Source organism: Haliaeetus albicilla, chromosome 13 (genome assembly GCF_947461875.1).
Source record: "Haliaeetus albicilla chromosome 13, bHalAlb1.1, whole genome shotgun sequence".
NCBI classification, from domain to species: domain Eukaryota; kingdom Metazoa; phylum Chordata; class Aves; order Accipitriformes; family Accipitridae; genus Haliaeetus; species Haliaeetus albicilla.
The window spans coordinates 12,798,474-12,825,172 of record NC_091495.1 but is presented as its reverse complement, the minus strand read 5'-3'; the positions used below and the strand labels follow the sequence as shown (position 1 = coordinate 12,825,172).

Below are 26,699 nucleotides of genomic sequence, written 5' to 3'. Positions count from 1 at the left end.
CTCTAAAAGGGAAAAAAGCATGTTTAAATCCCAATTCTCCTTTCATACAGTAGAGATGGCATCTGGACAAAACTATTCTTTACATTTTTCAAAGGGGCGCTTTTTTTTTTAAATTTTTTTTTTGCTATAACTCATTTAAAAGAAATAATAGATGAGAAACTAGTGTGCTAGAGCACACAGACTCATGCAGAACTTTCTCTCTCCTCAGTTATTTAAAAATTACCCTTAGATTTGATTTCAAATGTAATCTCCCAAGACATTCCAAATTACAAACAACGAGCAAAATTTTATTGCACTAAATGCAGGAAAATGTGGGGGAATAACAACAATCTAGACATACTAGATATACGTTTCATGAAAATTTCAGAGGACATCTATGTCAAACGCAGAAAACCAAAAACACCTCTGACATTTTCCACCTTTGGAAGACATTTTTCACATTTCCATCTTTTTAAAGATGGAATCCACTTTACCTTTGGGTTTTCCTTTGCTAACTGAGTTTGTTTCAAAGAGTTAAAGAAAAACACCAACTTTACAAGGGACGTCTCAGGGCTCAACACAGCACAGGCCTTTTCAAACCTCAGTCACTGATTTAATCCTTGCCTACATTGTTAAGGACAAAGAGTAGTTAATACCCAATTGTTATAAAAATTAAGAATTATTGAAGAACCACCTTGAACTTGTGACCTGCAGAATAAGCGCTGGCCTTCCCAGCAACAACCCCAGATACTCTAATGGCTCTGTTACAGCAATGTTTTGGTCTCCACATGGAAGATGAACTTGAAGTAGTAGTTTAGGTTTCCTGGTCAAGCTGTACAGCTACACAGGTCTGGTGTATCACCCTCCGCCCCACGGCTTGACCAGCTCTCCAGGAGCAACACTGCACAGAAACCTCCCAGGACACTTTTCAGCACATTAAAAGGCAGTTCTGCGTTTCCAAACAGAAATGCCAGGGATGAGAGGAAGGAGGTTGACATGGCAAGGATCAGCTAGCTGGTCACGAAGTACAGCTGTTTTAGCATGCACTGTTTAACCAGCATAAAGGGTTTTGGTGGTTTTTCCAGAACTGCTCCTGATTAAGATCTGATACAGAAACAGGCTTGAGACATCACCGTGTTTTCAGACAAGTGACGACACCACCTAGGAGGCACACATGCAAAGCTCCTGAGAGACAGTTTTCTACTGACCATACCTATAATTTCAAAAACAAGCTCTAAGAAATTGATGTCAGCCCACTGGGCTTCAATCATCTGGCTTCCCAATCCTGGACAAAGTTCAATAAAGTGACAGCAGAGATGAAAGGTTTTCTATAACACCAGAAATCCTACGGGAAAGAATGGTTGTTCCCTACTCTTCCTTGTCTGCCACCTCTAGTTTTCCAAGCACATACTCCATCTTCACAGGTTCTCAGTGGTACCAACAAGTCTGTTCAAATCATCAATACATGATTTAAAGTTGTCAAAACCCTGAAGGTGCCCATCATGTTATAGCATTCTGCTAAAAAAATAACCCCTAATGAGTAAAGTCAGGTGATCTGGGAAAAATAAAATAAAAATCAGTTGCTGTAATGCCCTGAAGGGAAATTTCTGTATAAGCAGTAGAAAAGGATGATGCAACATGAGTAAATTCATGTACACATGCTGTTCAGTCGCTCTCTGCTAATCCTGCCATGGATAAATATACCCTTTACATAAAATAGAAAAATATTTTTAAAGCCACACAAAAATATCTAAAAATAAATTTTATTGTCAAAAACACTGAAGGTGAAAATTGACCGTATTCATTCCAAACTACAGCTCTAATTGCAGATTCAATAAAAGGTCTTAGCATATCACAGCTAGATGATACACTAAATCTGGAAAAAGGGATATAAAAGCAATGTGACTTTTTTGGTATATTATTATTCTGGGTAGTCACCCTCAAGCACAGTTGCACATTGTGTCAAGGAAAATTGTGTAAGTCCAAGTATAAGCAGGTTAAAAATGGTATTAGACAATTTCACGAAGCCCAGGTCCATCAGCACCTACCCAAAGAGCAATCCAGATGCGACACCTGCTCGGAACATGTTAACAGTCACTGCGTGTTTATGCGCAGAGGGAAGGTACATAGGCGGGCTGCCTGCCCATGCCTTTGCTGCTACTGCCCGCTGTCAGAGTCAGGGTACTTTGTTAAATGCATCTTTAAGAATTGCTACTCTGCATCCAACTAAAGCCCTTACAGTCCAGAAGACATGTGCCTAAACTTGAAGTGCCAATTTAAGAATTACCAGGACTGGAAAGTTAGCCAAAGCTCCAGTTAAAACCAAGACACTCAGTTCTCATTTCAGAGGTAGTACATACAGCTCTCAGCCTTCAGAGACATATCGCTGCATCAGTTTCCATTTAGGGCATACTTCAAATTTTTTTACAAGGTCAGCCATAACAACTAGAGGTTATTTAAAAAAAAAAAAAAAAAAAAATCAAAGAGAGAGGCTTGCCCCTGTCCTGTCTAAACCTAGTGATTTAGACCCTCTGGAAGAAAACAACAAACCTACACCCAACAACAAACAATTTCTAATATTTTGTTTAGAATGTTAGTACTACAAGAACTGTAACATTACAGTTCAATGCAAGGAAGGTTACATCATCTTTATGGTCATGCTCAAAAATAGGTTTTGAATATACACATTTAGAAGCAGGAAGTTAATTCAACTTAAGATAACATTCTCTCTTTTTTAAAGGAAGTATTTTTGGAAATACTCTTTAGTAAAATTCTAAATACATTCAACTTGCAATTATCCCAGAGATCCGAGTACTAAGGTGACCTGAATAAAGCACAATAGATATTATGATATCTTACATAAATTAGGGTGTAAGTATGTTCACCTTCAAAAAAACTTGAAGGAAGATTTCTATAAAAAGCAGGGACAGATTTAAACATGGCCATGGAAAGGAGCTCCAGTGAGCAGCCTGTACTCTGCATCACACAATACTGACACAGCAGTGATGCTGGAGAAGGTTATTACCAGCTAAACTGCCATCCAGGGGATCCACACAAGGATATCCAAAAGCTTACTGTAAAAGCCTAAAAGCTCCCCAAATCAGCAAAAGGGAATTAAGGCAAAATAATGCAATTTGGGGATAAAATGTGATCAACTTATTTGGTATAGCAAGAATGTTAAAATATTTCTGGAGATTTCAGACTTGCAATTAACTGCAAAACAAAAGCAAAATGCAACTTCTCTCTCCATTAGTTTAGGTCTCGAGACAAAGAATTGCTGACGAGAAAAGTTTTAATAGTATCCCATGCTAGGTGTCAATTAGATATGCTATTATTTCCAGAGTGTTGCTCTGCTGAAATATTAAGAGTATGCTTTGAGTGAAAAAGCTGACATTTCTTTGTCAGAAAGTTAAATACAATATATAATAATTTCTCAGGAAACCTGTTATTTAATAACAAAGTGATTTTTAATTTGTTGTCATTGTTTTTAAAAAAAAAAAAAAAAAAATCAAGCTAGGTTTACCAGCACCTTAACATTAAAGTGGAAAAGATGACCTAGCCATCAAATATATTCCCCATAACTATATTCAGCCACAGGACATTAGTCAAAAACCTAAATGTGCTAAGATATAGAATGATCACTGAACTTTTCAAAAGAAAACCATGTTGTGTTTAGATAATACAAGTTGCCCACGTGTGAAACGCACACAGAAAACACATTGCTACTGATTTCCCATATCCTGAAACATGAACGTTACTAATCTGTGAATTCTTGTTTTATAACGTTTTAGTTCAATCTAAGAGCAGAAGATTTATTTCCTACCTGTAATGTACATGTGTAACCGTGGGTTGTCGGTAGCCAAGAATCCAAGTTTGGATGTCGATAGGTTCACCTTTGGGATATGCAATGGTTGTATCTATCACCCACTGGAGGCTTTTTGATTTGCTCTCTAGGAACAAAAAGAAACATGGTATAAAAAGTAATCAGAAACTGCATGTCCCTTATTTGATAGTTACTCCATTTTTATATTACTTCATGAGGTATGAGGCACAAATAAAATAAGACAGCCAAAAATCAAATGCAGATTTCATTACAGAGCACAGAGGTATTCTTACAAACTTCAGCTAGACCAAGATTTTACTTTCACTGTTATTTCTGTTGTTCTTACACATTGTAGTACACAGAATAAAACAAGTTCACTCACTGGGTATGAGTATAGTCACATAACATGTTGACTGTCGTGGTTTAACCCCAGCCAGCAACTAAGCACCACGCAGCCGCTCACTCACTCCCCCCCCATCCAGTGGGATGGGGGAGAAAATCAGGAAAAGAAGTAAAACTCCTGGGTTGAGATAAGAATGGTTTAATAGAACAGAAAAGAAGAAACTAATAATGATAATGATAACACTAATAAAATGACAACAGTAGTAATAAAAGGACTGGAATGTACAAATGATGCGCAGGGCAATTGCTCACCACCCACCGACCGACCAACACCCAGCCAGTCCCCGAGCGGCGAATCCCTGCCCCCCAACTTCCCAGTTCCTAAACTAGATGGGGCGTCCCATGGTATGGAATACACTGTTGGCCAGTTTGGGTCAGGTGCCCTGGCTGGGCATGAGAAGCTGAAAAATCCTTGACTCTAGTCTAAACACTACTGAGCAACAACTGAAAACATCAGTGTTATCAACATTCTTCACATACTGAACTCAAAACACAGCACCGTACCAGCTACTAGGAAGACAGTTAACTCTATCCCAGCTGAAACCAGGACATGGCCCAAAAGTTAGGTGCTTCCTGCCATTCACCAAAAGGAAAACTTCAAAGAAAAAAAGTTCCATTTTCTTGGTCTGCACTTTAAGCACATTTACAACTGGGCCTTCATAAGAGCTCGCAGTTGCAGCTCACTGATGAAGCAGCAGCGATGCAGATTCCTCAAAGGTTCTTAAAAATCCAAGTTACAGGATAAAGAGGAAATACACCATTTTGTGTATTAGAAAGCAACAAATAGAAGATGGTCAGTTTTCACAATGAAGAGGAGACTGCATCCACAAGGTCCCAGAAAGACTGATACCAGTACATGTTCATATGCTGCTCAGCATATTTAGAAAATGAAAAAAGGATCAAAGAAGGTGAAAATATTTGCTATGAAGATTATTCAGGAGTGTCAAATTTAAACCTGAACGTAGGTTACAACGAGCAATAGTCAAGGTCAGATATCAACCTAGCCATGACCTCTCCCTGGCACGTCTTCAATTCACAGGTTTGCAAAGAGGGAGAGCAGCAGATTTGGAAAGCAAACCAGGAAGGAGGGGCACATTGCCAAGACAGCACTTTGAGTTTAGCTTGTCAATTTTATATCTGTTCTGTGGGAACTGGAGCTGTCTTGTAGCTGAAGTCATGTTATGTTCAGGCTAGTATAGTAATATGCTTACTTAATGTTTAATACACTAGTGTAGTAATATGCTTACATCACACCCAGCAATTATCTTAAAGCATTTAGAAAGTTGACCATTAAAACCAGTCACCTGTTGCAGAAGCATGTAAGAGGTGTTAGGTCTTAGTACAAAGTACAAAACCCTTCAAGCCTGCAGCTGAGATAGCTATGAAAGAAATATGATAGAGGTTGACAAAAAACACTGTTAGCGTGAAGAACATGCACAGGGATAGACTGTTCACCATCTTTCTCAATACAAGAATAGACATATTCAAAATGAAACCAGGAGGAAAAGTTTTCAAAGCAAACATAGTGAAATGATTCTTTGTGCAGAGGGGAATAAAGCTGTGGGGAACCCCTTGCCAAAGGTTGTCAAGAATACCGAGGGTTGGGTTCAAGAGGAAGTTGGGTAAGTACATGGAAGAAATCTGTTGAAGGGTTAACTAAACAGGCAGAGACCCCTATCTGGCTCAGGAAACCTACCCCACTGGAAACGGTCAGAAGCGAGGAGCATATACAGGAGAAGTATGATGCATGTTTGTTGTGTTCACACTCTTCCTCTGATACCCACCTGGAGTCATGGACAAGATGTTGAGCTAGACAGATGTTTGGTCTTGCCCAGAATTGCCACTCGAATTTTACTGAAGAGCTACCACACACATGAAGAAATCTGCACTACACAGTCTTGAGGTGCACTCTAACAGCCAAAGTTATTAACACTAACTAGTACACACATGCAAGGACTGACTCAGGAGTTTCTACCAGCATTTAATTTGCATTTAATTTAATTTGCATCCGAATTAAGTGTGAGAAGACAATTACAGCAATGCTATCACATATATCTATCAATTATTTTAACAAGCAGCTAGTGTTTTCATGGCATCTACTCAACAATGGAGTTGTACTGCTTCATTACAAATGCACATACACTACCTGAATAAGGCTAGACAGTATTTCCTAATATTTAGGTTATGAGTTATTAGTAGCATGCAATGTCATATTCCAAAATTTGACCAAGGGCAAGCTACACAGGTCAAGCTGAAACGTCCAGTGTCACCTTTTGGAAACGCAGTATTTTAAAACCCCAACAGACACGTGAAATGAGAACACAAAGTCCCATTAGAGGCTCCAGGCTTGCCAGCATCATGACAGAGTGCTTGTCAAGTCTCTCTTAAGAAAAGCGCTAACTACAGAGTCCTTCATTTTAAAAGTAGCAATGTATTAGAGAAAAGCCAATATGAAATTAATAGTAAATCCACAGAAGTATTCATTTAGAAATGGATTTCGGAACAAAGCCATTCAATTTATTATTTTCCCAGATGTAAAGTGAGAATGGATAAAGACAAGTAAATTGCCTAAGTGAGTAAGCAACAAAGATCATTAATTGCAATTGAAAAGTGCCAGATGAATATGGGCACATTATCTTATTATTTACAGTAAAATGTTTTAAAATAATTTATTAAATATTTAGCTAGTATTTCAAACTGTTCTTTCAGTGGATAATGGTTCAAACTTCATTATGGGAAGACTCCTGCAGTCCTCTTCTGTGATGATTTCCTACCTTTTGCATTTGTGGAGCAGAGCTGCTGCATGGATTCCTCAAACCAGCTCCAAACTCACCTCCAGTCCCTTCCAGGGCAGGGTGGGGAAAAAAACCTGCCTCTGACAGCCTACCAGGACCCCCAGCGTGGCGGGGCAGAATTCGGAAGGTAATGTCAGCCTCCATAGACCCTTCTTTAGAGCAAGCAGGTCTTAGTGCAGCTACCTCCACGTGCAATTACCAAGACATGCTATCAAATCACAGTCATAGGCATATTTCAGCATGCTGTGGTTTAAATTAAGCCTTACATAATAATACAAGATGTTACACTGCCAAAAAACTCTAAGCCACCAAGGATTTCAGAAAATTGATTTTGAAATAAATCTTGTTGTCCTTTTTGGGGGGGTTATACTGTGTTGTGCCCTCCTCATAAGCATATTTATTTTAAAGCCACGAAGCTCTAATAGATCCTGAAACTGAAAAAGAAACAGACAACTGCATACCACACAAACGGGTAGGACCTTAGTATCTCCGAGGATGCTGCTTTCAAGCCGACGCAGATCTTTGAACAAGAATAAACCCTATTATTTTTTAAATGGAGCACACTAGCAGAAACTCAAAACAGAAAGATTGCTGCATTAGTTGTAATACGGTGTGAATCTCAGGTCTAGCATTTGTACCTGAAAAAAAGGGAGTTGCATATACCTGTTCAAGAACAACTTTTGCCAAGTTCAGGTTGGCCAACACAGCCACAGATGTTTCTGACAGCCAAACCCTTTTGAACTTTCTACCTACCATTAAGAGACACCCTCACCCTTCATTTCTAGTACCTGCTGAAAGATTGAGAAGCCTGGCTGCCAGACACTTCAGCAGAAGAAACCTCTGCAGAGGCCAAATTTAAGCTATCTCTCAGAGGATTTGTTTTTCTTCAGTGATGTCAGCCTGCTTGCCACTTTCAGTGCAGATGGAGGATTTTGATTTCTCAAATTGCCTCAAAATGTTAGCAGTCTGATTCTTTTAAAATAGTGCATAAATGCTCAAAACAGGCCTGCAGGCATCTGTCCTACACAGCTGCATCCAAACCATGCAGTAATAATGTACCTTAGTATGAATGGTACATACTTGTTTTATAGTGCTAAGACAAGACTGAACAATCACATGTAACAGTAGTTTTCCAGCCTAGACAAAAAAAAAAAAAAAAAAAAAAAGAAAAAAATTTAAACAGTCTCCTAACTTGTTGGTTTGTTGTTTTTTTTTTAACCAGAGGCAAATCTTCATAACTATTTTTTTCCTTATTTTTGTTCTAGCTGTGGATTCAGCAATAGTAAGTTGCTTCATACTTAGTTATGAAACAACTTACCATCAGCATCTTCAAGACATTCAGTGCTCTTCATCCTCTATGATCCCCTCACATCAGATACTTAACTGTCTACAATTACAAATTTTGTGGGGTTCAGAGCTTCTTTTTGTCCCCTTTATGTCCTCCCAGGGGTTACTCTCAACCAATGCTAAAAGCCAGATCTGACTATGCGCAGGACTCTTCAAACCCACCAGCAGACCATCAGTGTTTACCACTAAGAAAAAGAGCGAGTTACAAAGACAGGTTTCAGCAGGAAACCTTGCCTCCAGCCAAGCTCTAGATGGTGTAATACTGCCGGATTGCATCCAGAGTGGAAAAGAATGCACCAGCGAGGCATGAACCTGAGGACCTCAGCTTCCACTTGAAAACCAAAATATTTACTAGCATTCACTAGTATTCAGGCGTGGTTTCCTGAACACTTACATCACTCCAAATGCAGCCAAAAGAGGCTGTTACCTCTCCCTGAACAGCAATGGGTTCTTTTAACTTGCCACTTGTCCTCTACTTGTCCTCATGTGATCAACTGGACCACTGACTTGAAAATTAACTCTTTTCCCAAAGATTAGCTCTCAGACTGAACATCTCACTCTTCATCCCAAGGTGTCTCCATAACAAATCACCTGGAACAAAACAAAAAGCCCCTTTTCCAGGATAAAAAAAAAAAAAAAGCCTTCCCACATTTTATTCAAGTCACATTCCTCATATAACAGTGAATCAGAAAGTTTGATTAAAAAAAAAAAAAATCAATTATGAAGCCCAATGTCCAGCTCTACAGAAGGGAAAATTGAATTTCTCTGAGAAAAAGCATCAGAACTGAATGTACTGTGCTGCATTTGAAAACAGTAAGATAAGATTTCAATATGGCTCTAACCAAGCTCATAGCAACCTCTTATCAGACAAAAAATTGCTGCATGGTAAAATAAAGCAGAATTAAAAACCATACTAGAGGCAAGGGTGATCAAAAATAAGCTCTGGAACACATATCTTCAGTGAACGATTGCTCTAAACTCCTTTGAATTGCCAGCTGTTTAGCACTTAGAATATTTTGCTAGTTCTAAAACTCACAAGATAATTCTTATTAACTGAAGAAACGTACTTGCAACTATGTCAGAAACTAAGTGTTGCATTAAAAAATTAAACAAACAAAACCAAAACCAAAATTAAACAAAAAAACCCAAACCATAAAATACCACCCCCCCCCAAACACACACTGGTACCTACAGGATTAAGGTGATGATGCCTATGCATCAAGTATTTTTATGCTGCCCATATTTCCATTCTGCACTAAAACCTTCTCCTGGAACATAGGCACTGGCACCAGCACTCTGTTTGGGGGGCACAGCACATCTGACCAGAGGGATGCTTTCATCACCCACCAGAATTAACTTATACCATCTTTTCAGGGACAGACACCTCTTAACTACATTGTCTGTACTTTCTAACTTCAAAAGCACTCAAGCCATCAAGTCATAGTACTACCTTTCCTATATGTTTTTCCATCCTTCTATTTATTCAGGAATAAAATTGTACAATTTCATTACAATTAAACAAGTGTTTCAAAAGGCAGCAAAAGCAACAACTGTTTTACTCATGTAATTTAGTATTTACCAGCAGTAAGTTAAATTTCACCCCGATGAAGGCTAGTAATTGAGACTTGAAATATGAAAGAAGGTTTGGAAAACTGTTAGGAAGAAATTAAGGAAATATAGGCTGCTTGCCTTAGAAAAGCAACTGATGAAGAACTGATCAGTTTAAGTACAAGAATAATCAAATAGTATTGATGGTCTCGCTCAGGAACATTTTTTCTTCCTGTCACTTTACAGAAGAAGAATCGGGTAATAAACTGTGGGAAATTCATAACTAGTATAAAAATAAACTGAAAAAGGGATTTGGTGTTAAGAATACTAATATCATAATTAAGGCTAATGAAATTTCGGGGAGGCTACTGAACCTTGCACTTCACAACATGAACCCACCTCTACCAAAGGGATGACAGCAATCAGATTAGCAACCATATAGAAGAAGGACAGATGATGTAGCATTTAGCTGTTGCACAATTCTTAAACTACTATTTGAATGCTGTAACTCCAGTGACATTTGATGTACAAAAGCAAGTTAGTGGGCTGGGAAGCAGGGGGGGTGACATGATGAAAGAACTGTATGCAACTTGGTTTGTACCAAATTAGGGTGAAGCGTAGCAGTATATTAAGAATGAACCACCTTTTATTATAGTTGCTTTTGTTGTCTTTTCTCCTTTCACCCAGTATTATACACCATTCCAGTTTAAGTACTAATAAAATGACAGCACTCAAGAACACCGCAACTGTGTATCATGACTCATCGTAACATAGCTACTCAGGAAACTCAACAGGAAGGGAACATAATTTTTGATGATGAGGAGTTACTCTTAATCTATAAACCAATTTAACTAAAATCAGGTGGGAGGGGGAGGTGCACCCCCATCATTATCAGTAAAGCTTGGTGGTAACAAAAAGATTGAGAGAATGATAAATAATGGAGAAGAAAGCTTATTAGAGTAAGCTGAATAACTTGGTAACCCAGGGCACCAGGAACATTGTTAAATAAGACAGTATAAAGCACAAGAAGTGGTGCAGAGGAAAAATGTTTTCAGTGAACCATGAAGTTCAAGTGTGATGCTACTGACACACAAAGCCACTTCCCAAGCAAAGGAGTACAGTAACAATGTACAAAAAGTTTATATGCATTCTCTATGCAAGACACTGGTGAAACCTTTACTGTATATACCACTTCTAGCACCCACAACTCGATGGTAACCCAAAGAGGACACAGGCAAGTATCGCTGAACCAGGTTTTTTCATGTGGTTAAAAGAAGGGAAAGATAAAAGAGAAAAAGTAAAGATGATCACTAACTTGTTAAGCTTCTAACTTTATAATATAACCTTATCAATTTATACAATTATACCTAACTGAACATTCTTCAAAAATTTTCTGAAGTGGCAAGAGTACAGTAAAAGCATTTGAAAGGCAGAAGATTAGAGGAAGAGTCTTTTTTACAAGATATAGATCAAGAATTAACCTTTTGTACATCTCTGAAAGAGAAGTTTTACCATGCTAGAAACATTTTTGTGAGCTTAGAAGAGAGGACTTTAAAATACTCCAGCTTCATATGTATCAAATACTACTCTTTTGTAGCATTAAAAAAAAAAATTTACTTTCACTTCTCTTTTTCATCCTTTTAATTATGTTTTCATGTCCATTACTCTGAAAGAATGATAGCTAAACCCACACATTTCTGTCCTATTTTTGCCTACTTATCTTGCCTTCTGTCTTTTGAGTAGGATGGACAGATGTGGTTCCACTGTATTTCTGAGACAATTCCTTTATTTTAGTACCCAATTAGGTCAACTACTACCAAATGCTCATTTCTCCAGAGTCTGAATCATGCCACTCTTAAAAAAAAAAAAAAAGCCAGCTAAGTTCATAGCAATCTAAGAGTATGAAAATATAAAATTGGTATTTGATGACTGCTTTCGGTCCCGTTCCAGAATTAGAAGGCCTGTAACTCACATTTGGGGAACTTCTTACTTTTCGTACCTTTTTGCCTTTGAGACAGGAATAAATAAAACAGGAAGAGGCCAAGTTTTTCTCCTTAAAAAAAATAACTGTTAACAAGGACTAAGGTATTCTGTTTCTCTTTTAAACCTAAAATCTCCTAAGACAACAGGGGCTTTCTTTTCTGAATGTAGCCAGAAAGGAAACATTCTGATGCATTCTTCAGCTTGATTTTCAGTTCATTTAAAAATCTTCCCTCCACTCCTGCAAGAACATAATCTCCATTAATTTCCTATGTTCACAAGATTAACTGCAGAACTAAAAATCTGAAGCAACTTCTGCATGAGGCTTCCTGCTAACCCTGAAATTTGAACTTCAGCATAGAAAAAATCCAAAGTAATCTGCATATGTGGCTTCATTAGGATGGATCTTTGGTTTGAACTGCTAAATGATTATAATAATTTGGCTATGGAAATACCAGCACCACCCATTAATAAGAAACCACCACAACCCTTGAAATCCATTGTTTCTATATTAAGTAGCAGAAATCCACAACTAGGTTAAGTAAGATCTAACCCTGCTCTCTGAATGAATGAAATAGTTAAATTTAAAAATTGAGAGACTAAAAGCACCAAGTCCCATAACTAGTGCATTATCTATATCCCAGCTATACTCTCCCCTATAGCCCAGGCATCCCAGAACAGTAATATTCTTACTCCTTCAAACTCTTCTAACATAAGACAGCCAAAACAATCCTTCAAATCTAGTCATCAGTGACAGTTAACTCCAGCAACAAAGGGGACAATCATCATAAAAATCTGTAGAGAATAGAAGAACTCAATAGAAAAGAGTTCAAGAAGAGGAATGAAGTATACAGTACTGAATGCAAAGAAACTTTTAAAGCCAGGAATAAAAATTTGAACATGGTGCATATTCCAGAAATACTTTTACTATAGTTCCATACTACCATAAACCAGTGCAACTCATCAATCGTGCTGAAAGGAGAAGCCCACCTTCTTGCCCACTCTGGGTGCTCATTCCAGTACCTGCTCTACCCATCACATGTACCAAGACAAACATTCATGAAGCCACACTGTAGACTAAATCAAATTAAAACTAAAGTTTTCTTTTTTTGTGTGTCTCAACATAAAAAAAAAACTTAATGGAACTAAAAGCAAATATGAAAACATTTATATAAATATGATGGTGCTTTATGGATGTGTTTGACATTTAAAGAGTCCAATTCAACACAAGATGTTTTGCTTAACTCAAATCTTGGATATTCAATTTGCTTTTTATCCACAAGACTGAAGTGGTCTTTACCTTTTATCACAGCATCTCTACCTGCTGGAGTTCCATTTTCTTGCGGTGCTACAAGCGTTTTCAGAATTACTTGTGTTGCTCCAAGTCTCGGCAGGGTGACATGTTTAAGAAATGGCAAATTGTTTTTCTTGGCAAATGCCTGGCTTGTTTCTCTCCTTTTCCTAAGAAAGCCACCCTCTGGAAATAAAACAATCCATTTCCGATTACGACTCCTGTAATATTTTTCTAGATGCTCCTTGAGTAACACAAGCTGCTGGTCACGGTGTGCTCTTCCCTATAAGGATAAAACATTACCTAAATAAAATGAATGCTTAAAAGAGATGACATTAAGACAGATAATTATTACATTTCTATGACTTCTCTCTCTTTTCAGAGATACAAATAAGCCTTTATGACAACACAAAACAATGTTCCCAGAGTACCCACTGGTGGCTGAGTTAATGCCACTTTACAGAAAGGCTGAAAAAAAGCCCTTGAAATTGAGAATGAAGCTCCCAATTTGAAGACTTCTCTGCAAGAGCAGCATCTAGACTGTAAACGGGAACTCCACGTAACAGGAGGATGTATTTACAGAATTCCCTAGTTGGTCCTGGGTTCCAAGCTGAATTTGCTAAACCAAATTCTGCAAAGACAATCTAAGGGTCAAGCTATGATTTGGAGGTTCATATATTGTCAGTAATTTCTGCAAGCCAAACAGCATCTTTGCTTATGTATCTTCTACACATCTCTCCCCACATCCCATATTAGAATAGCAGAGGTAGCAGAAGACACAGCTGGACCTCGAGACCGGGCTTGAGTTTGGTTACCACAGCAGAAACACAGATTTTTCCAAAATCTGCACTGCTTGAATGCTTAGTCTCAACTGAAATCAGCACACTGATGGAAATACTTATTGTTTGGGGGTGGGGGGAAAGTACTGGGCTGTGATATTTACAGGTTTTCTTCCTCTAAGAGAAACTGCGGAGTAGGAAGTGATTTTATTTGCGTAAACTTAAAGAAAGCTACAACAATAAAAATGAGATGCCCTAGCCAACAAGATATTGTATGACACCAGCTTCTAGTTTGATAATTAGCTGTATATACGATATAGCCAGGTGGTAATTAAACCTGACGGACCAAGGGGAAGAGAAAAAAACAAACCCACCAAAACCCACAATAACCTTAATTCATTTCTCCTCTTTGATGTACTAGCACAACTTTTTCACTTAAGACAGTAAGATCTGTCCTTAATTACTGCAGAAATATCTTCAGTATCTTAAACAACAATCTATTATCTTCCCACTTCCACACACAGCAAGAGCAAGCTACCCAAATTTTCACAGTAATTAGTTTACGTCAATTATTATTTTTGAGTGCTCCAAAGTGACTTTGCCAAATCACTCAAAAGACATGGGAGCCCAAAATTTAAGCATCCCTCAGCAGAGGTGATTTTAATTCTCTGAAATGACAACAGAACTGCCACAAACCTTCCACTCTGGTGGTTTTTTTTGGCAGGGAAGAGGGAAAGAGTGGGGTTGAGTGGAAGACAACAAGAAACAGTATTTTACTGAAGACAAGTTTTGTGAAAGTGTTTCTCCTAGATTTTGAAATCTCACAATTGCAATTACTTCCAACTTACCTCATGAAAGGGAAAGAAAAACCTCTGCCTGCTCATATTAATGTAATTAAAGAGCAATACAGAAGTTCCTCAGTTAAAACAGTCCTTTCCCACCAGACCACAGGACTCCAGGATAGCACAATAGTTAAAAAAACCAGCAGCCAACAACAAACTTTTCACACATTAGATATTAAACCTCTCCAAAACCTAAACAAACCTAATGAATGCGACTGGTGGATAAATTGCCGTTTAGCAAATGCCGTGAGGTTTAAGATGCTGCTGTGATACAGGAAAATCTACTGGACTAATGGGAAAGAGGGGAGTGTTTAAAAGCAACTGTGACTAGCGGAATACTGAAGAGTCCTGGAAAATAAAATGCAATTAACATACTGTCCAGAAAGAAGAGAAAGTAAGTCATAGCAGAAGCAGATCCTTAATACAACCAATACAACCAATTCTTGAAGACCATGGCTAGTTGATCACTATCACAGGGAACGGTCTCAGCCTTCTTTCCTTTAGAGGAAAGAAAACAGGTAGCAGCGGACTGCTGACAAATTCTTTAGGATGCCATGCCATGCACTTTGCATCACCAATGTGGCAAGTTACTGACACTCTTGGTTTCCAGTAAACTTTTCAATGGGAGAAGAGAAAACACTAGTCAACTTCTGGTAGACCTCAGAAGTGTTCCTGAAACTGCCATTGGTGCTGCTCATGAAAATGAGGCTAACATACATTTTTAACAAATAGGATGTATTGTACCATGATCAAGTTACTTTATTTTACAGGGAAAAAAATGAAGTATTTGCTCATCCAAATATTACTAGAGCCTTTCTATAGTTAGGCAAAGGATCATTACTCACTCACCTTAAGTGTTTTTGCTACATCCAAAGGCTAATTAACAGCCAAGAAACATTTTCTTTTCAGTTGGTTTGTATTTAGACTCATGATGACATTATTTTATTTGTGAGGTATATCTCAGCCACTTTACAAAAATGAGGACAAGCCTTAGTTTTTGCAGCTCAGTAATGGTGTGGTTTTGTAACTGGAATTGCAACACCACATTCAGAAATTACAATTAACAAGCTGACAGCCGTGTGTACCTCAAAATTTGTATCTTGTGAATTTTAAATACCGAAATAATTTATATTTTACAAAGTGTCAAACCCTGTTCCTTTCCATACTCTCAGAATACACAGTTGTGTATCTCTAGGGACCTTTATTTCATTATCTAATTTTGCCTGAGGTTTTCTAACCATGCCTCTAGTCTTAGCGAGGAATCTCACTTTAGCTGAGCATAGCTGTGATTAAGTATTTATTTATTTCGTTCTGAGTAAATTAGCTTCTCTTTCTCTGTAAACTGAAAATTCATTAATTCTCTCTGGCTGCCCATACATTTTAAGTCCAGACAAATAAAAACAAGGAGAGCAAAGAAATGTGTATGCTAGATGTCACAGTTCACATAAATGGCAGCAGGTTCACGCTTACCATTGTACTTCCAAGTTTCTACTTTTACAGTGTAGTTTGATCAACAGCTACCAAACAACAAAAAAACCCTCAAATTGTAAGAAATAATCTGAGGTTTTCACTCCTTAACATTTGAGATGCTGAGCTCAACACACATTCTTTCCTGATGCTCAAATAATAATTAACCTTCAAGAATCAATTAATTACTATTATGCAGGTCCATTACCACCTTAAACTGGTCTACTACCATGTCACCATCAAAAAGGGTTGGTCCTGTCTTTCCTTATCTGAAACTTTGACAGTCAGAACAGTGACCTAACCAGACTCATTGCACAGTTTCAAGGTCACTAAGGAAAGAAGAGAGGTGCTAACAATGGGCAGTCAGAAGTGGAGAGACAAAAAGGACTGCTTATGTACTTTGCTTGTACACCTCTCATAAAAGGCTCACATCATAATTGGGTTCTGTAAACATTCATGTCTAGGCAAATAATAAAATAAGCTTGGAAAAAAAGCCGCTTCAGAACAAAACTCTACCCAAATACACACATTACAGCATAGTTATTTCATCTTGCAAACAATCCAGGAGGTAATCAGTAAGTCCCATAACACCACAATGTTCCAAATATAAGGATAATCAAAGCACTATTTCGTGTTTCCATTTACCTGTCTTATAAAGAAATCTCCATGGATTAGAGACACAATGCCAAAATTTGTATACTTAAAAATATGATCCATGAGCCACATCATCTGACGGACAACCTGAAAAGTTTAAAAAAAAAAAGTTTAGTAAATATCAAACCGGTCACATTCTTGTCACCCTTGCAACAGCAATAAAACTAGCAAATATAAAGTCTTTTTTGCCCAAAAGTATAAAGTGGCACAAGTGCTACACTTCTCCCTCAAGAGTAGGATTAAATAGCTGCCTTTTTGTAATATAATACACACTTCTATACTATTAGCCGTATGCTAGAGTAAGTTCTACTCTGTCTTCTCACACAAGTAGTGTAATGCTTCTTATTGACATACCACCACAATTTTAAGCCAGTTGCAAACTAAAACCATTTTCAATGTTTGTTAAAGTACACAAAACAATACAGATCTGTATTTGAAATCTCCAGCTGGTTTATGTCTACCACAAAACTACGTTTCCTTATATTTTTTTGTACTTGGTGATTTTGGGGATGAGATCATGTTGTTCTTGTGCTTCTGATGTGCACATGCTCCATACATGCTTACTCCATCTTCGAACAGCAGCATTCACTGAGACCTGTCTACCGCCCACATGCCATTACCGATTTCTCTCATGGCAGAGTAGTCACATGCAGCCCTGAGAATTTCATTAAGTCATGCTCCTTGTCCCGGCAAAGAAGCACGGTGAGAAGGCAAAAACAGAGGTTGAGATGTTAGATTCTCTTTGACCATCACCTCTTACAGGACAGAAGGCAGACACTACAGCAGTTCAGTTCTTTGAGATTTAAAATAGAATTACTCCAGAAGACGTAAGTAACAGAAGGGAAAAGCTTCTCTCACAAGGAGATCTCTATAGCTCTACATGTACACCTACATGTAGATTTTGAGAGGGGTAGGAATTGGCTCTTTACAGCTGGAAAATCCAGTGTCTCTTCCATTTATCACTATCAAAAAACGATATGGAGAACCACGACATTTCTCTGGTAGTCAGAAGATCATTTTTTGAATCTTAAACAGGCACGTTCTGCTTGGCATCTTTCAGTTGTCCAAGACGCATAATTTGAGGCAAAGGCACAAAGAACGCAGTCTAAGAAATACAGATTTCCTCTAGAAAATACAATATATTGTTCATGTATTAGTTGATTACATCTACTGCTAAAGTGTACTCTACACTTCTCTCCAAACACCAGAAGCTTGCACAGTAACAGAAATACTCAGAATCCACATCCATGCTTTCAACAATACTTCTAACAAAATAGTTTGATACAGTGAAAGATGGTGGCTTTTACCTCTTTTCACATCTTCACATGTCTAGGTGGAATTTGTAGAAAGCAGATCATATTTCACGAAGGAATTCTGTTTTGTAAAAGCAGCTCGATAATTTGCAATTTGCATCTAGAATTGCATGTATCAGTAAGTCTTTCTTCCAAAGAAATCTAATCATCTCTTGGAGTGCTCTGATTACCTATTCTCCCTTTTGACCACAGAAGCTATAAATGAATCCTGGGTTATATATTTGGAGGAAGGTAACTGTCACATACCCTGTTTCTTAAACAACTGTGGCCGGATGCTCAGCAAAGTGAAATTTTTCCACACTTGCAAGAACATACCTGCCAAAGAACGTTTAAGATACTTTATTGCCTTAGACATATAGCTGATCTTCCAGCAAAATCTGAATGTCACATTTAGAAAGTAGCTATCCTTGCCTAAGAGCACATTAAGAACACCTCAACTTTTGTGTTTTTTTCATACTAGCAAACTTTCTATTTGAAGATCTTGGATAATGCAACAGCACCCATTTCTGGACCCTCTAGCATCACTGGAAGTGGAAAAGGAAACCATGTCTGGGAGAAAAGGACAGCTCTCAAAGATATCGGAGGTTTTGCTGTGGAAACAAGCATCCATTTCTTCTCTGTGACATGCTAGTATCCTTTCCTGTCTGCCAGTGATATTTCTCACTGGATGCTACATCTAAGGGAACAAAGACACATTACGTATTTGTGAGTGATAAAAGAAAAATTAGTTCCTAGATGTAACTCACCACTTGAAAATAATATTGGTGAAATGGTTTCTCATACAGCTATCCCCAGGCCTTTGTTAAATAAAAGAGGCTCCTAAAGCAAAAATTCTTCTCTGCAGAGATTGACATTCTTTCCATTTCAGTAAATTAGAAAGCCTTGGGAAGGGGAAAAAAAAGAAAAGGTATGCCCTAAGGACAAGAGTTAAAAAAAGCATCACTGAGAGGTGTTATTGCTCTTCAAGGCACTAGAATATCGCAAGTTCATGCCCACGCACCAGCCCAAAGATGACAGGCTAGTGTAGGGAACCATATCCTTTGATAAAAACACCACCAAAATTCCACTGATGATGATTTAGCCTGCAGCAGTACCCATATGACTGTCAGTGTTCATCTACTACTTTGGCATTTTGATGATTATTGTTCTATTATATCAAGCAGAAGTTAAACCAACATAATCTATTTTACTGCAGCAGATAAGCAAGCTTAATAATCTGCTTCCCTGAAAAGAAAAGGTTTGTGTCTTTTGAGGAATCAACATTGTTCCCTAGATGTTCTACAGCAATGCTGGAGGAAGAACTCTTGCCCAGCAATGCTAGTGCTTCTCTCCTCCAATACCACTTTTGTCTTTTTATTTAGATGATGGTAGGTTTATCCTGAAAGTTGATCATTGCTCTGCAGACTCTGAAGTCCATCTCACCATGTTTTAGGTGACACAGGCAGGGCTTCTAACTAGCATCCCTGGACTTCCTCAGTCTTTTTGAGAAGGGGTGATGCAATCATGTCAAAGATCAGTGTGACATACAAGTTGTAAGTAAGACAAAACATACGGGCAGTTTGCTGCAAGCGAGCTACAAAGAGACAAACTCCAGAGCTCACAGATTACAAATTTGCCTATAAACCTAGGCACTGGTAAGAAATACAAAGAGGAAATATTTTTATGTATTAATAAATATATACACACAATCTAACAAAATCAAAAAGGAGGAGTTCAAAGAATAGGATGCAATTATCTTGTTTGCAATTGCAATTAAACGGCAAACTAGATTAATGGATATTCATTCTGCTCTGCTACCAAGGGCAGAACAGATGACACTACAAGATATTGGTGGTGGCTCTTCCATTTAGTATCCTCAGGAACAAAACAATGCTTATCAGATGAGTCTCATATCACTTACATTTCAAGGAGGTTTAAGCAAAGACATTCAGAAGTATTTTGAGCACAGATTCATAGTTGTTTATGGATTGAAAGAAATTTTGGATGCCGTTTCAGGTACTTTTTGCTTCATTCTTCCTGCTTAAAGAAGTTCAGACTTAGAAAAATCTTTTACCAATTTTATAAAAAAATCTAGGTGCCTCCTATTCTCAGGCCCACTTTCATTTCACTCTACACAGATTTCATAACAAAGCAACCTGAAGAGACTGACTTACATCTTTCAAGCACCTCTAACTTAACAATGAAACCTAGGAACGCATGTCTTGAAATTTGCACTCAAACAGCCGCAAGCTCTACTTTTTCCTCTCCACTGCACCCTTCCTGGTGCTGCTTTCTGCTCTAAATCATAAAAAATAGCCACATTTATCAGTCCTGATCCAGTCAGAAAGCAGTAATAGCAGCATTTTAACCTACTTCTCTTTGTTAAACACATAACCTTTAATGTTTATGAGACCCCAACTAACTAAGTTTGTTTTAACACTTACTTTCACAAACAAATTGGAACAATTTCTTGAACTATATAAAAAGTGTAATTAGCTCACTTCCGATTCAGCTGAAACCTTGCTCTGTGTGGCTTATCTTATGGCAACATGTATTAGTCGAGCAATACCAGTCCAGTCCTTCCATTAAAATTACAACTTTTAGCTAAGTTCCACTCCCTAATAAGAGATCATGTTTTCCTTATTCACATTAAGTGAATGTGAAAGACAAGAAGCGTCTTAACACATGTATTTTAGCTTACTGCTTAGTGAGATTAAATTTGCTTAAAACAGATAGGCTACACGATCATTTGTATATAAGATTTCATAAAATACTAGAAAAAATACCATCACATTTCCTGACATGGCCCTTAGGAAACATTGTCAAGTTGCAAGAACATTTCAGTATTCTACCTCACTGCACAGAAACTTTAAATGAAAGACTTGTGATTTTTTTTATACAATTTTAACATTTAAGATACGAAAACATTTTGATTTTTTTAACATTTTTTTAAAAAGCAGCATTAAACAGTAAGTGTTTGCAGATTACATCTGGTTTCAGCCTGCAATGGCTGGCAAAAGCAAGCAATAGAAATGACAGCCTGCCACAGGAGGAAGGTTTTCCTAGTTCTGCCACTGCACCATCACCTCTGAAAGGCTGCCTTTGGTACGCTATTTTACTTCTTTGTATGTCCTTCCATGTGAAATGGAAGTGAGCTTTTCACCTTCACAAAATACTTTGAGAGCTAAAAAGTATTGTCTGAGTGGTAAAGTGTTTAGGAATTAGTGCAGCTTAACCATTCTAAACAAAATAAAAAATTATTGGAAATTGCTATCTTGTTACTAACAGATGAGTATCAAGGTTGTGAAGGACTCCATGTTAAATGTAAACTGTATTTAAATAAAATCACCTAATTTAAACAGTTGCCTATTGTATAATGATTTCTTTTGGACAGGTATGTTTGGGGTTTTTTTTTCTCTAGTGGTTTCACAGTCACTCAAAATAAAGACAATTCTCTTCTGTTCAGAAATATGAAGCATGCTATTTAAAAACACCTGATTCAGCCAGTTCTATCAAGGATAAACTATCCTGATCTTCCTCATTATTTTTAGCCACTTGTACTACTCATGCTGTATTTTAAGCATGTGTTGAAGCTTGTACATTTTTTTATTTCTTTATGAGCTAAAAACATTAAAGCCATGCTAGGCTCTGGACAGGTATATTCCAAGAGCAATGACTGCAATTATTTAAGGGAAAAAACAGTGATTTTAAGGATGTTTTGCTTTTCGAAAGACCCGCAAACCTAACAGTTTCCATAGTGAAGATTATTTGCCACCTCAATGCCTTCCTCCATTTTTAACACCTTCTACGTTCAATGAAATTTACTCTGTCTTGACTGAAACTTTTTACCTATGGAGTCAAACAGGATAAATACGGCTTAGATTTATATATACACTAGTATACATACATGAGTCAATGAAGCTCTGCAATATTTGAAACACCTGGGACATCACTAGTCATGATTATATGCAATACATATCCACAGGACTACACCCTCACAGTCCTATCTTTATCACAAGATTGTCCTATGCATAATTTTGATGAAGGGAATTAAAGAGTGTTTATTCTGTCATTCTGCTCATTGGGGTACAGTACAGAATACCATATATACCTAACTTCCTCAATTCCTAAAGAAATTAAAGCAATTAAAAGTACTTTTAAAACACAGTCTTCTCTAGGCTACAGTAGAAAGAAAGAAATTAGTCTCTGCTCAACCTTGAGTGGCATTTTCATACTTTCTCTTTTGAGTTTGGTTTGAATTATTTTTAATTTTTTTTTAAATCAGCTCTGCTGTCGTAAGAAAGACCTGGAAAAATCTCTAAAAAAAAAAGTTACATCACTGGTAGAGATATTAATATACACTAAGAAAAACAGTGCCAGTTAGAAGTTGTGCAGATGCAACAAAAAGCAGTTGTTGTTCTCCTTGTTTCTTCACCATATGGTCTCAAGAGAGAAGACAACACTAAGAGACACACACAGCTGATGCACTTTTTCAGCTTGCCAGGTATGTTTCCCACCCTTTGTAGCCTAATCATACACACCCCCTTCCTCCCAATTTGCACACAAATCTCAATTCCTGTTTAGATCCCATACTCGTAGGTTTTCAGCACTACACTCCCTAGATGCGAATCTTCTGAACAGCAACGGGTGAAACAATTGACATTAGTTGCACTTCTCACCAAGAAATCCTTAAGAGTTTGTGAAATAAGAGCTCAAGCAATTTTGACCTTAGCTTGGACATGCCCTCATAGGGAAGTCGCTTTCAGTTTCTTAACTCCTACCAAAATCCCACACAGAACTTGCTTCGAACTTTGAGAAAAATCCCATGCTGGAATAAAGTCGTAACCAAGAAGCTAGACCTGTGTTGGTTTGAGCAAAGCTGGCATGAGCTGCACAAGGGCATGAGGTGAGAGGAAAAAGTCAAGTACATGATTACCTGCAAGGAGATCTGCTTCACTCTATGTTAACCTAGACTGGATGCACACTAACTCAGCTTGTATTTGACCTTCTTCAAAGGCAACATTTATGGTCTAAAACCTGCTCCAAGCTACTGGCTGTCACATTAAGCCAAATCTAAACAAAAAGCTTCCTATTCAAGGCCTTGAGATTATATGGTGGATTAACACACAAAAGTCAGTCATCAGTACCACACATAGATGCAAGCACACCCAAGGTAACAGATCGCATACACAGAAGCTATCCCACTCCCCGGCTGTAGCCTACCGTGCCTTTATCCTGAAGGCACATCATCAGAGTGCAGACGTCACCCGTTGCTTGATGGTTCACCAGCACCATGGCTTCATCTTCTGACACTGCTTTAACATCATCACCCCATTCCACTACTATTAAAAAAAAAAAGTAAAATTAAAAGGTAAATTTTACAATGACCATATGGAAATTTTACTAGCAACAAAACAAAAACCCCAAAGACCCCCACACCCAGACAATTATAATAAAGAAACCTACATGCTACATGTCAATTTAAATTGGCACATAGCATAAGATAGGAATATTAGCAAGACCATTTTTCCAAGCAGAGGGTATCCAGCTTAGTTTTAAACTGCATGCACAGAGTAAGAACAAAACAAAAATACTCTACTAGAACATATGCACAGAGATTGATCTTTTTGTGTCATTACACTATTCTATATTTAGGGTCTCAAAATTACATAAGCTTTTGACGCAGCTTTGAAATTCAACTGTCTCACTTCATTAGATTAAAAAAAAGCATATTGTCAAAACAGGTTTTTGTTGTTTTTTTAAACTTAGCAAGTTTGTTTCACTTCTACACTTACTATTATTAAACTACTCTGGTAAACGCAAAACAAAAATCCTGTAGTTGGATCATTAGGTTTAAAATGCTACATTAAACCAGCTCAGTAATTCAAATCTAAACAAGCTGGCTATAGGCAAGAAAGTGGGTTCAGAAAATGCTGCTCAGATGACAGAAACTATTAGTCACTATTTTGTAGACCAGAGACCAGATACTCCAGTGGCAAGAATAATGTCAGGAGGAAGCTACAGCTGTTGATCATCCAACATTTACACTGACTAGCAAAAATATGCTTAGGTGAGGAAAAGAAGTTAAAATTGCTAGTTCCATCATCACAAAGTAACTAAAGAGAGAAAGACAAGACTGCCTCCCAAAGAAAAACGCAGGGTGGAAAACTAGAAAAAAGTCTGTTGTAAATTAAAGAGCAGAATACACCTAATGCTGTCACTGGGGCAAAGAGACAAGCAAGTCAAGTCCGGCCCTCTTCAGTAAAAGGGATGGTTATTGCAATGCAGGGTAAAGGGAAAAGATGGGCAGGCAAAGTAGCTCTGTGAAGCTGAAAAGGAAAAGTAAGATGTGTTGCCCATGCATGTAGGATATGATTATTTTTCTGTTCAGTATATTAAGTGGTTCTTACTGGCTATTATTCTCATTTCTGACATCAAAGGAAATATTTCACTTCCACTACTGAATCTTTAATACTGTTATTAACAGGTCTCCAGACAGTGAACAACTCTCATCACAGGACAATTAATTACTTTACTACTATCTGTCTTTTAAGCAATGGTTTAACTGATGCAAAAGCAATAGGCTACACACTGAAGACAAGAAGCAATAACCCCTGCATAGCTTCCCTGTCCTTGCAGAAATCCAATTAGCATCACACCTTTGAAAACTGCCACTTCTATTACTTTCTAATGGCTCCCAAATTAGTACTGAATTGAGCCTTGAACACAAAGTAAAAAAAAAAAGATGCTGTATTTGGTCACAAGTAGATAAGAATAGACTAGAGATACGAAGGTGGGGAGGACTATTCACTGCATAATATTCAACCTCCTTTCCTTTCCCTGGGCAAGCTAAGCACAGATCCTTTCTTATTTTTCTCAATGCGAACTTGGAAGATCCCCTTTATCGCTCCTCCTCAATTGTGCAGATTGCCTCCAATGCCCTCTCTGACCCTATGGAAGTTGGAAAATGCCTGGATATGGCAGTCATTGTTGACTGTGCACCTTCCTTATCAAGTATTTCACATATCTACCTATGGCAGTACCTCCCAAGGCAAGAAACTAAGATGAAATAAGAATTGTTTTAAAGGGAAATGAATCAACCGCATACTGATTTTGAAATTATTTTCACTGTTTTTATTAAGTAGCCAATATGCAATAGTCTTACTGAACTGTGGCTTTCCAAAAGTAATAAAAACTGAGTACAAAATACATTAAGCATCTGCAAAATAAGGTTTCTCACAAGTAGCTAATTATTTCCAAATAAAATTATTTTATTTCTAGATCACTCAGAGAAAAAAATGGATTACTTTACTATAGATACTTCCCTGGGACCTATCAATTTATACTACTAATAATTTCTGCTGTAGAGCAGTTTAAAAATCTTCAGCAGTTTTTAATCTTCAAAAATGTTTCACAGATCTAATTTTAAAATAAAGGATTAAAATAAAGTTCATGACTGAAAAATGTAAGCCATGAGAAGTAGCATGCAATTGAAAACAACTAAAGAGGAGAACTTATGAAGCTTGATTTGCTACAAAAAAGTACATTTTTAGCATACTAGATGAAGACTAACGTCTGACTTTGAAACTTTCAGCTAGGCCCCAAAGAAAAACAGGAAAAAAGCTTCTGCTGTTACCTAGAGCACTTTTACTTGCTCATTAAATACAATAGAGGGTAAAAACACACAACCAGCTTACAATGCACTAACAAGTTTCAGCTGAGAAGTAGTAAAAAGGTGGGCTCTGTTATCCTACCCCAAATGCAAGGTAAAAAAAAAAAGTTTTATTTAATTCTTTAATTTATTTACTCAATTCATTTTATCGATCAATTGGCCAGGCTAATAGCTCAACTTCCAGGGCTCAGCTGACAGGTAGTAAGTTATTAAATCACAGTGAATCAGCTGGACATCTTCTAGTTTCTTTTCCCTCTGTCATTTCTCCTCAGGCAATCAGGCTGTCCCTTGTGCTTAATAACGCTTTATGGTCAATTGATTGACCTGATTATCAAGGAGAAAAGAATCAGTTCGTGCAAGTCCTTCACAGAGCATTTCTGGATCGGAAATAGAACAGCAAACCACAAAAGTGTGCAGAAAAACCACCACCATTACCACAATTTTTTAAAGAAGAAGAAAAACCCTCAAATATCTAGAATTTTAAGTTTGCAGTATCCCTTTAAACTCTCAGTGGGGGGAATAAATACTCGTCTTCGATTTTCTCACCACACTGAAATTTTCAAAAGGAGCACTTTTTGCTTTAAGAAATACTTGTGCTATTACATTCCTCCACTGCAGTTGAAAACATTCAAATCAAAACCTCAGCTGCATGGCAGCAGAACCAGGCACACTGCTTTGCTCCACTGTGACAAGACAAAAACCAGCTCAAAGAAAAGTATTTGTCACTCAGGGGCCTGAAAACCAGCAAACATTCTTCCATGGCTTCTTCTATTGCCAGGACACATTTTATAAGGATACCGGTTCTGTGTCTACAGCCTTGCAATAGTT

At 37.6% G+C, this 26,699-nt stretch overlaps 1 protein-coding gene across 4 annotated transcripts in view; it reads right to left on the bottom strand.

The window, feature by feature from the left end:
- The window catches only part of LPGAT1 (lysophosphatidylglycerol acyltransferase 1), a 66,783-nt gene that overhangs the window by 14,495 nt on the left and 25,589 nt on the right, over window positions 1-26,699 (bottom strand). For all 4 annotated transcript variants that reach the window (XM_069800190.1, XM_069800191.1, XM_069800192.1 and 1 more), the window contains 4 exons: window positions 23,423-23,541; window positions 16,899-16,994; window positions 13,175-13,448; window positions 3,803-3,929 (listed from right to left, as the gene is read on the bottom strand). In XM_069800190.1, coding sequence (XP_069656291.1) covers window positions 3,803-3,929; window positions 13,175-13,448; window positions 16,899-16,994; window positions 23,423-23,541 — 616 coding nt within the window. The remainder of the gene's footprint in view (window positions 1-3,802; window positions 3,930-13,174; window positions 13,449-16,898; window positions 16,995-23,422; window positions 23,542-26,699) is intronic.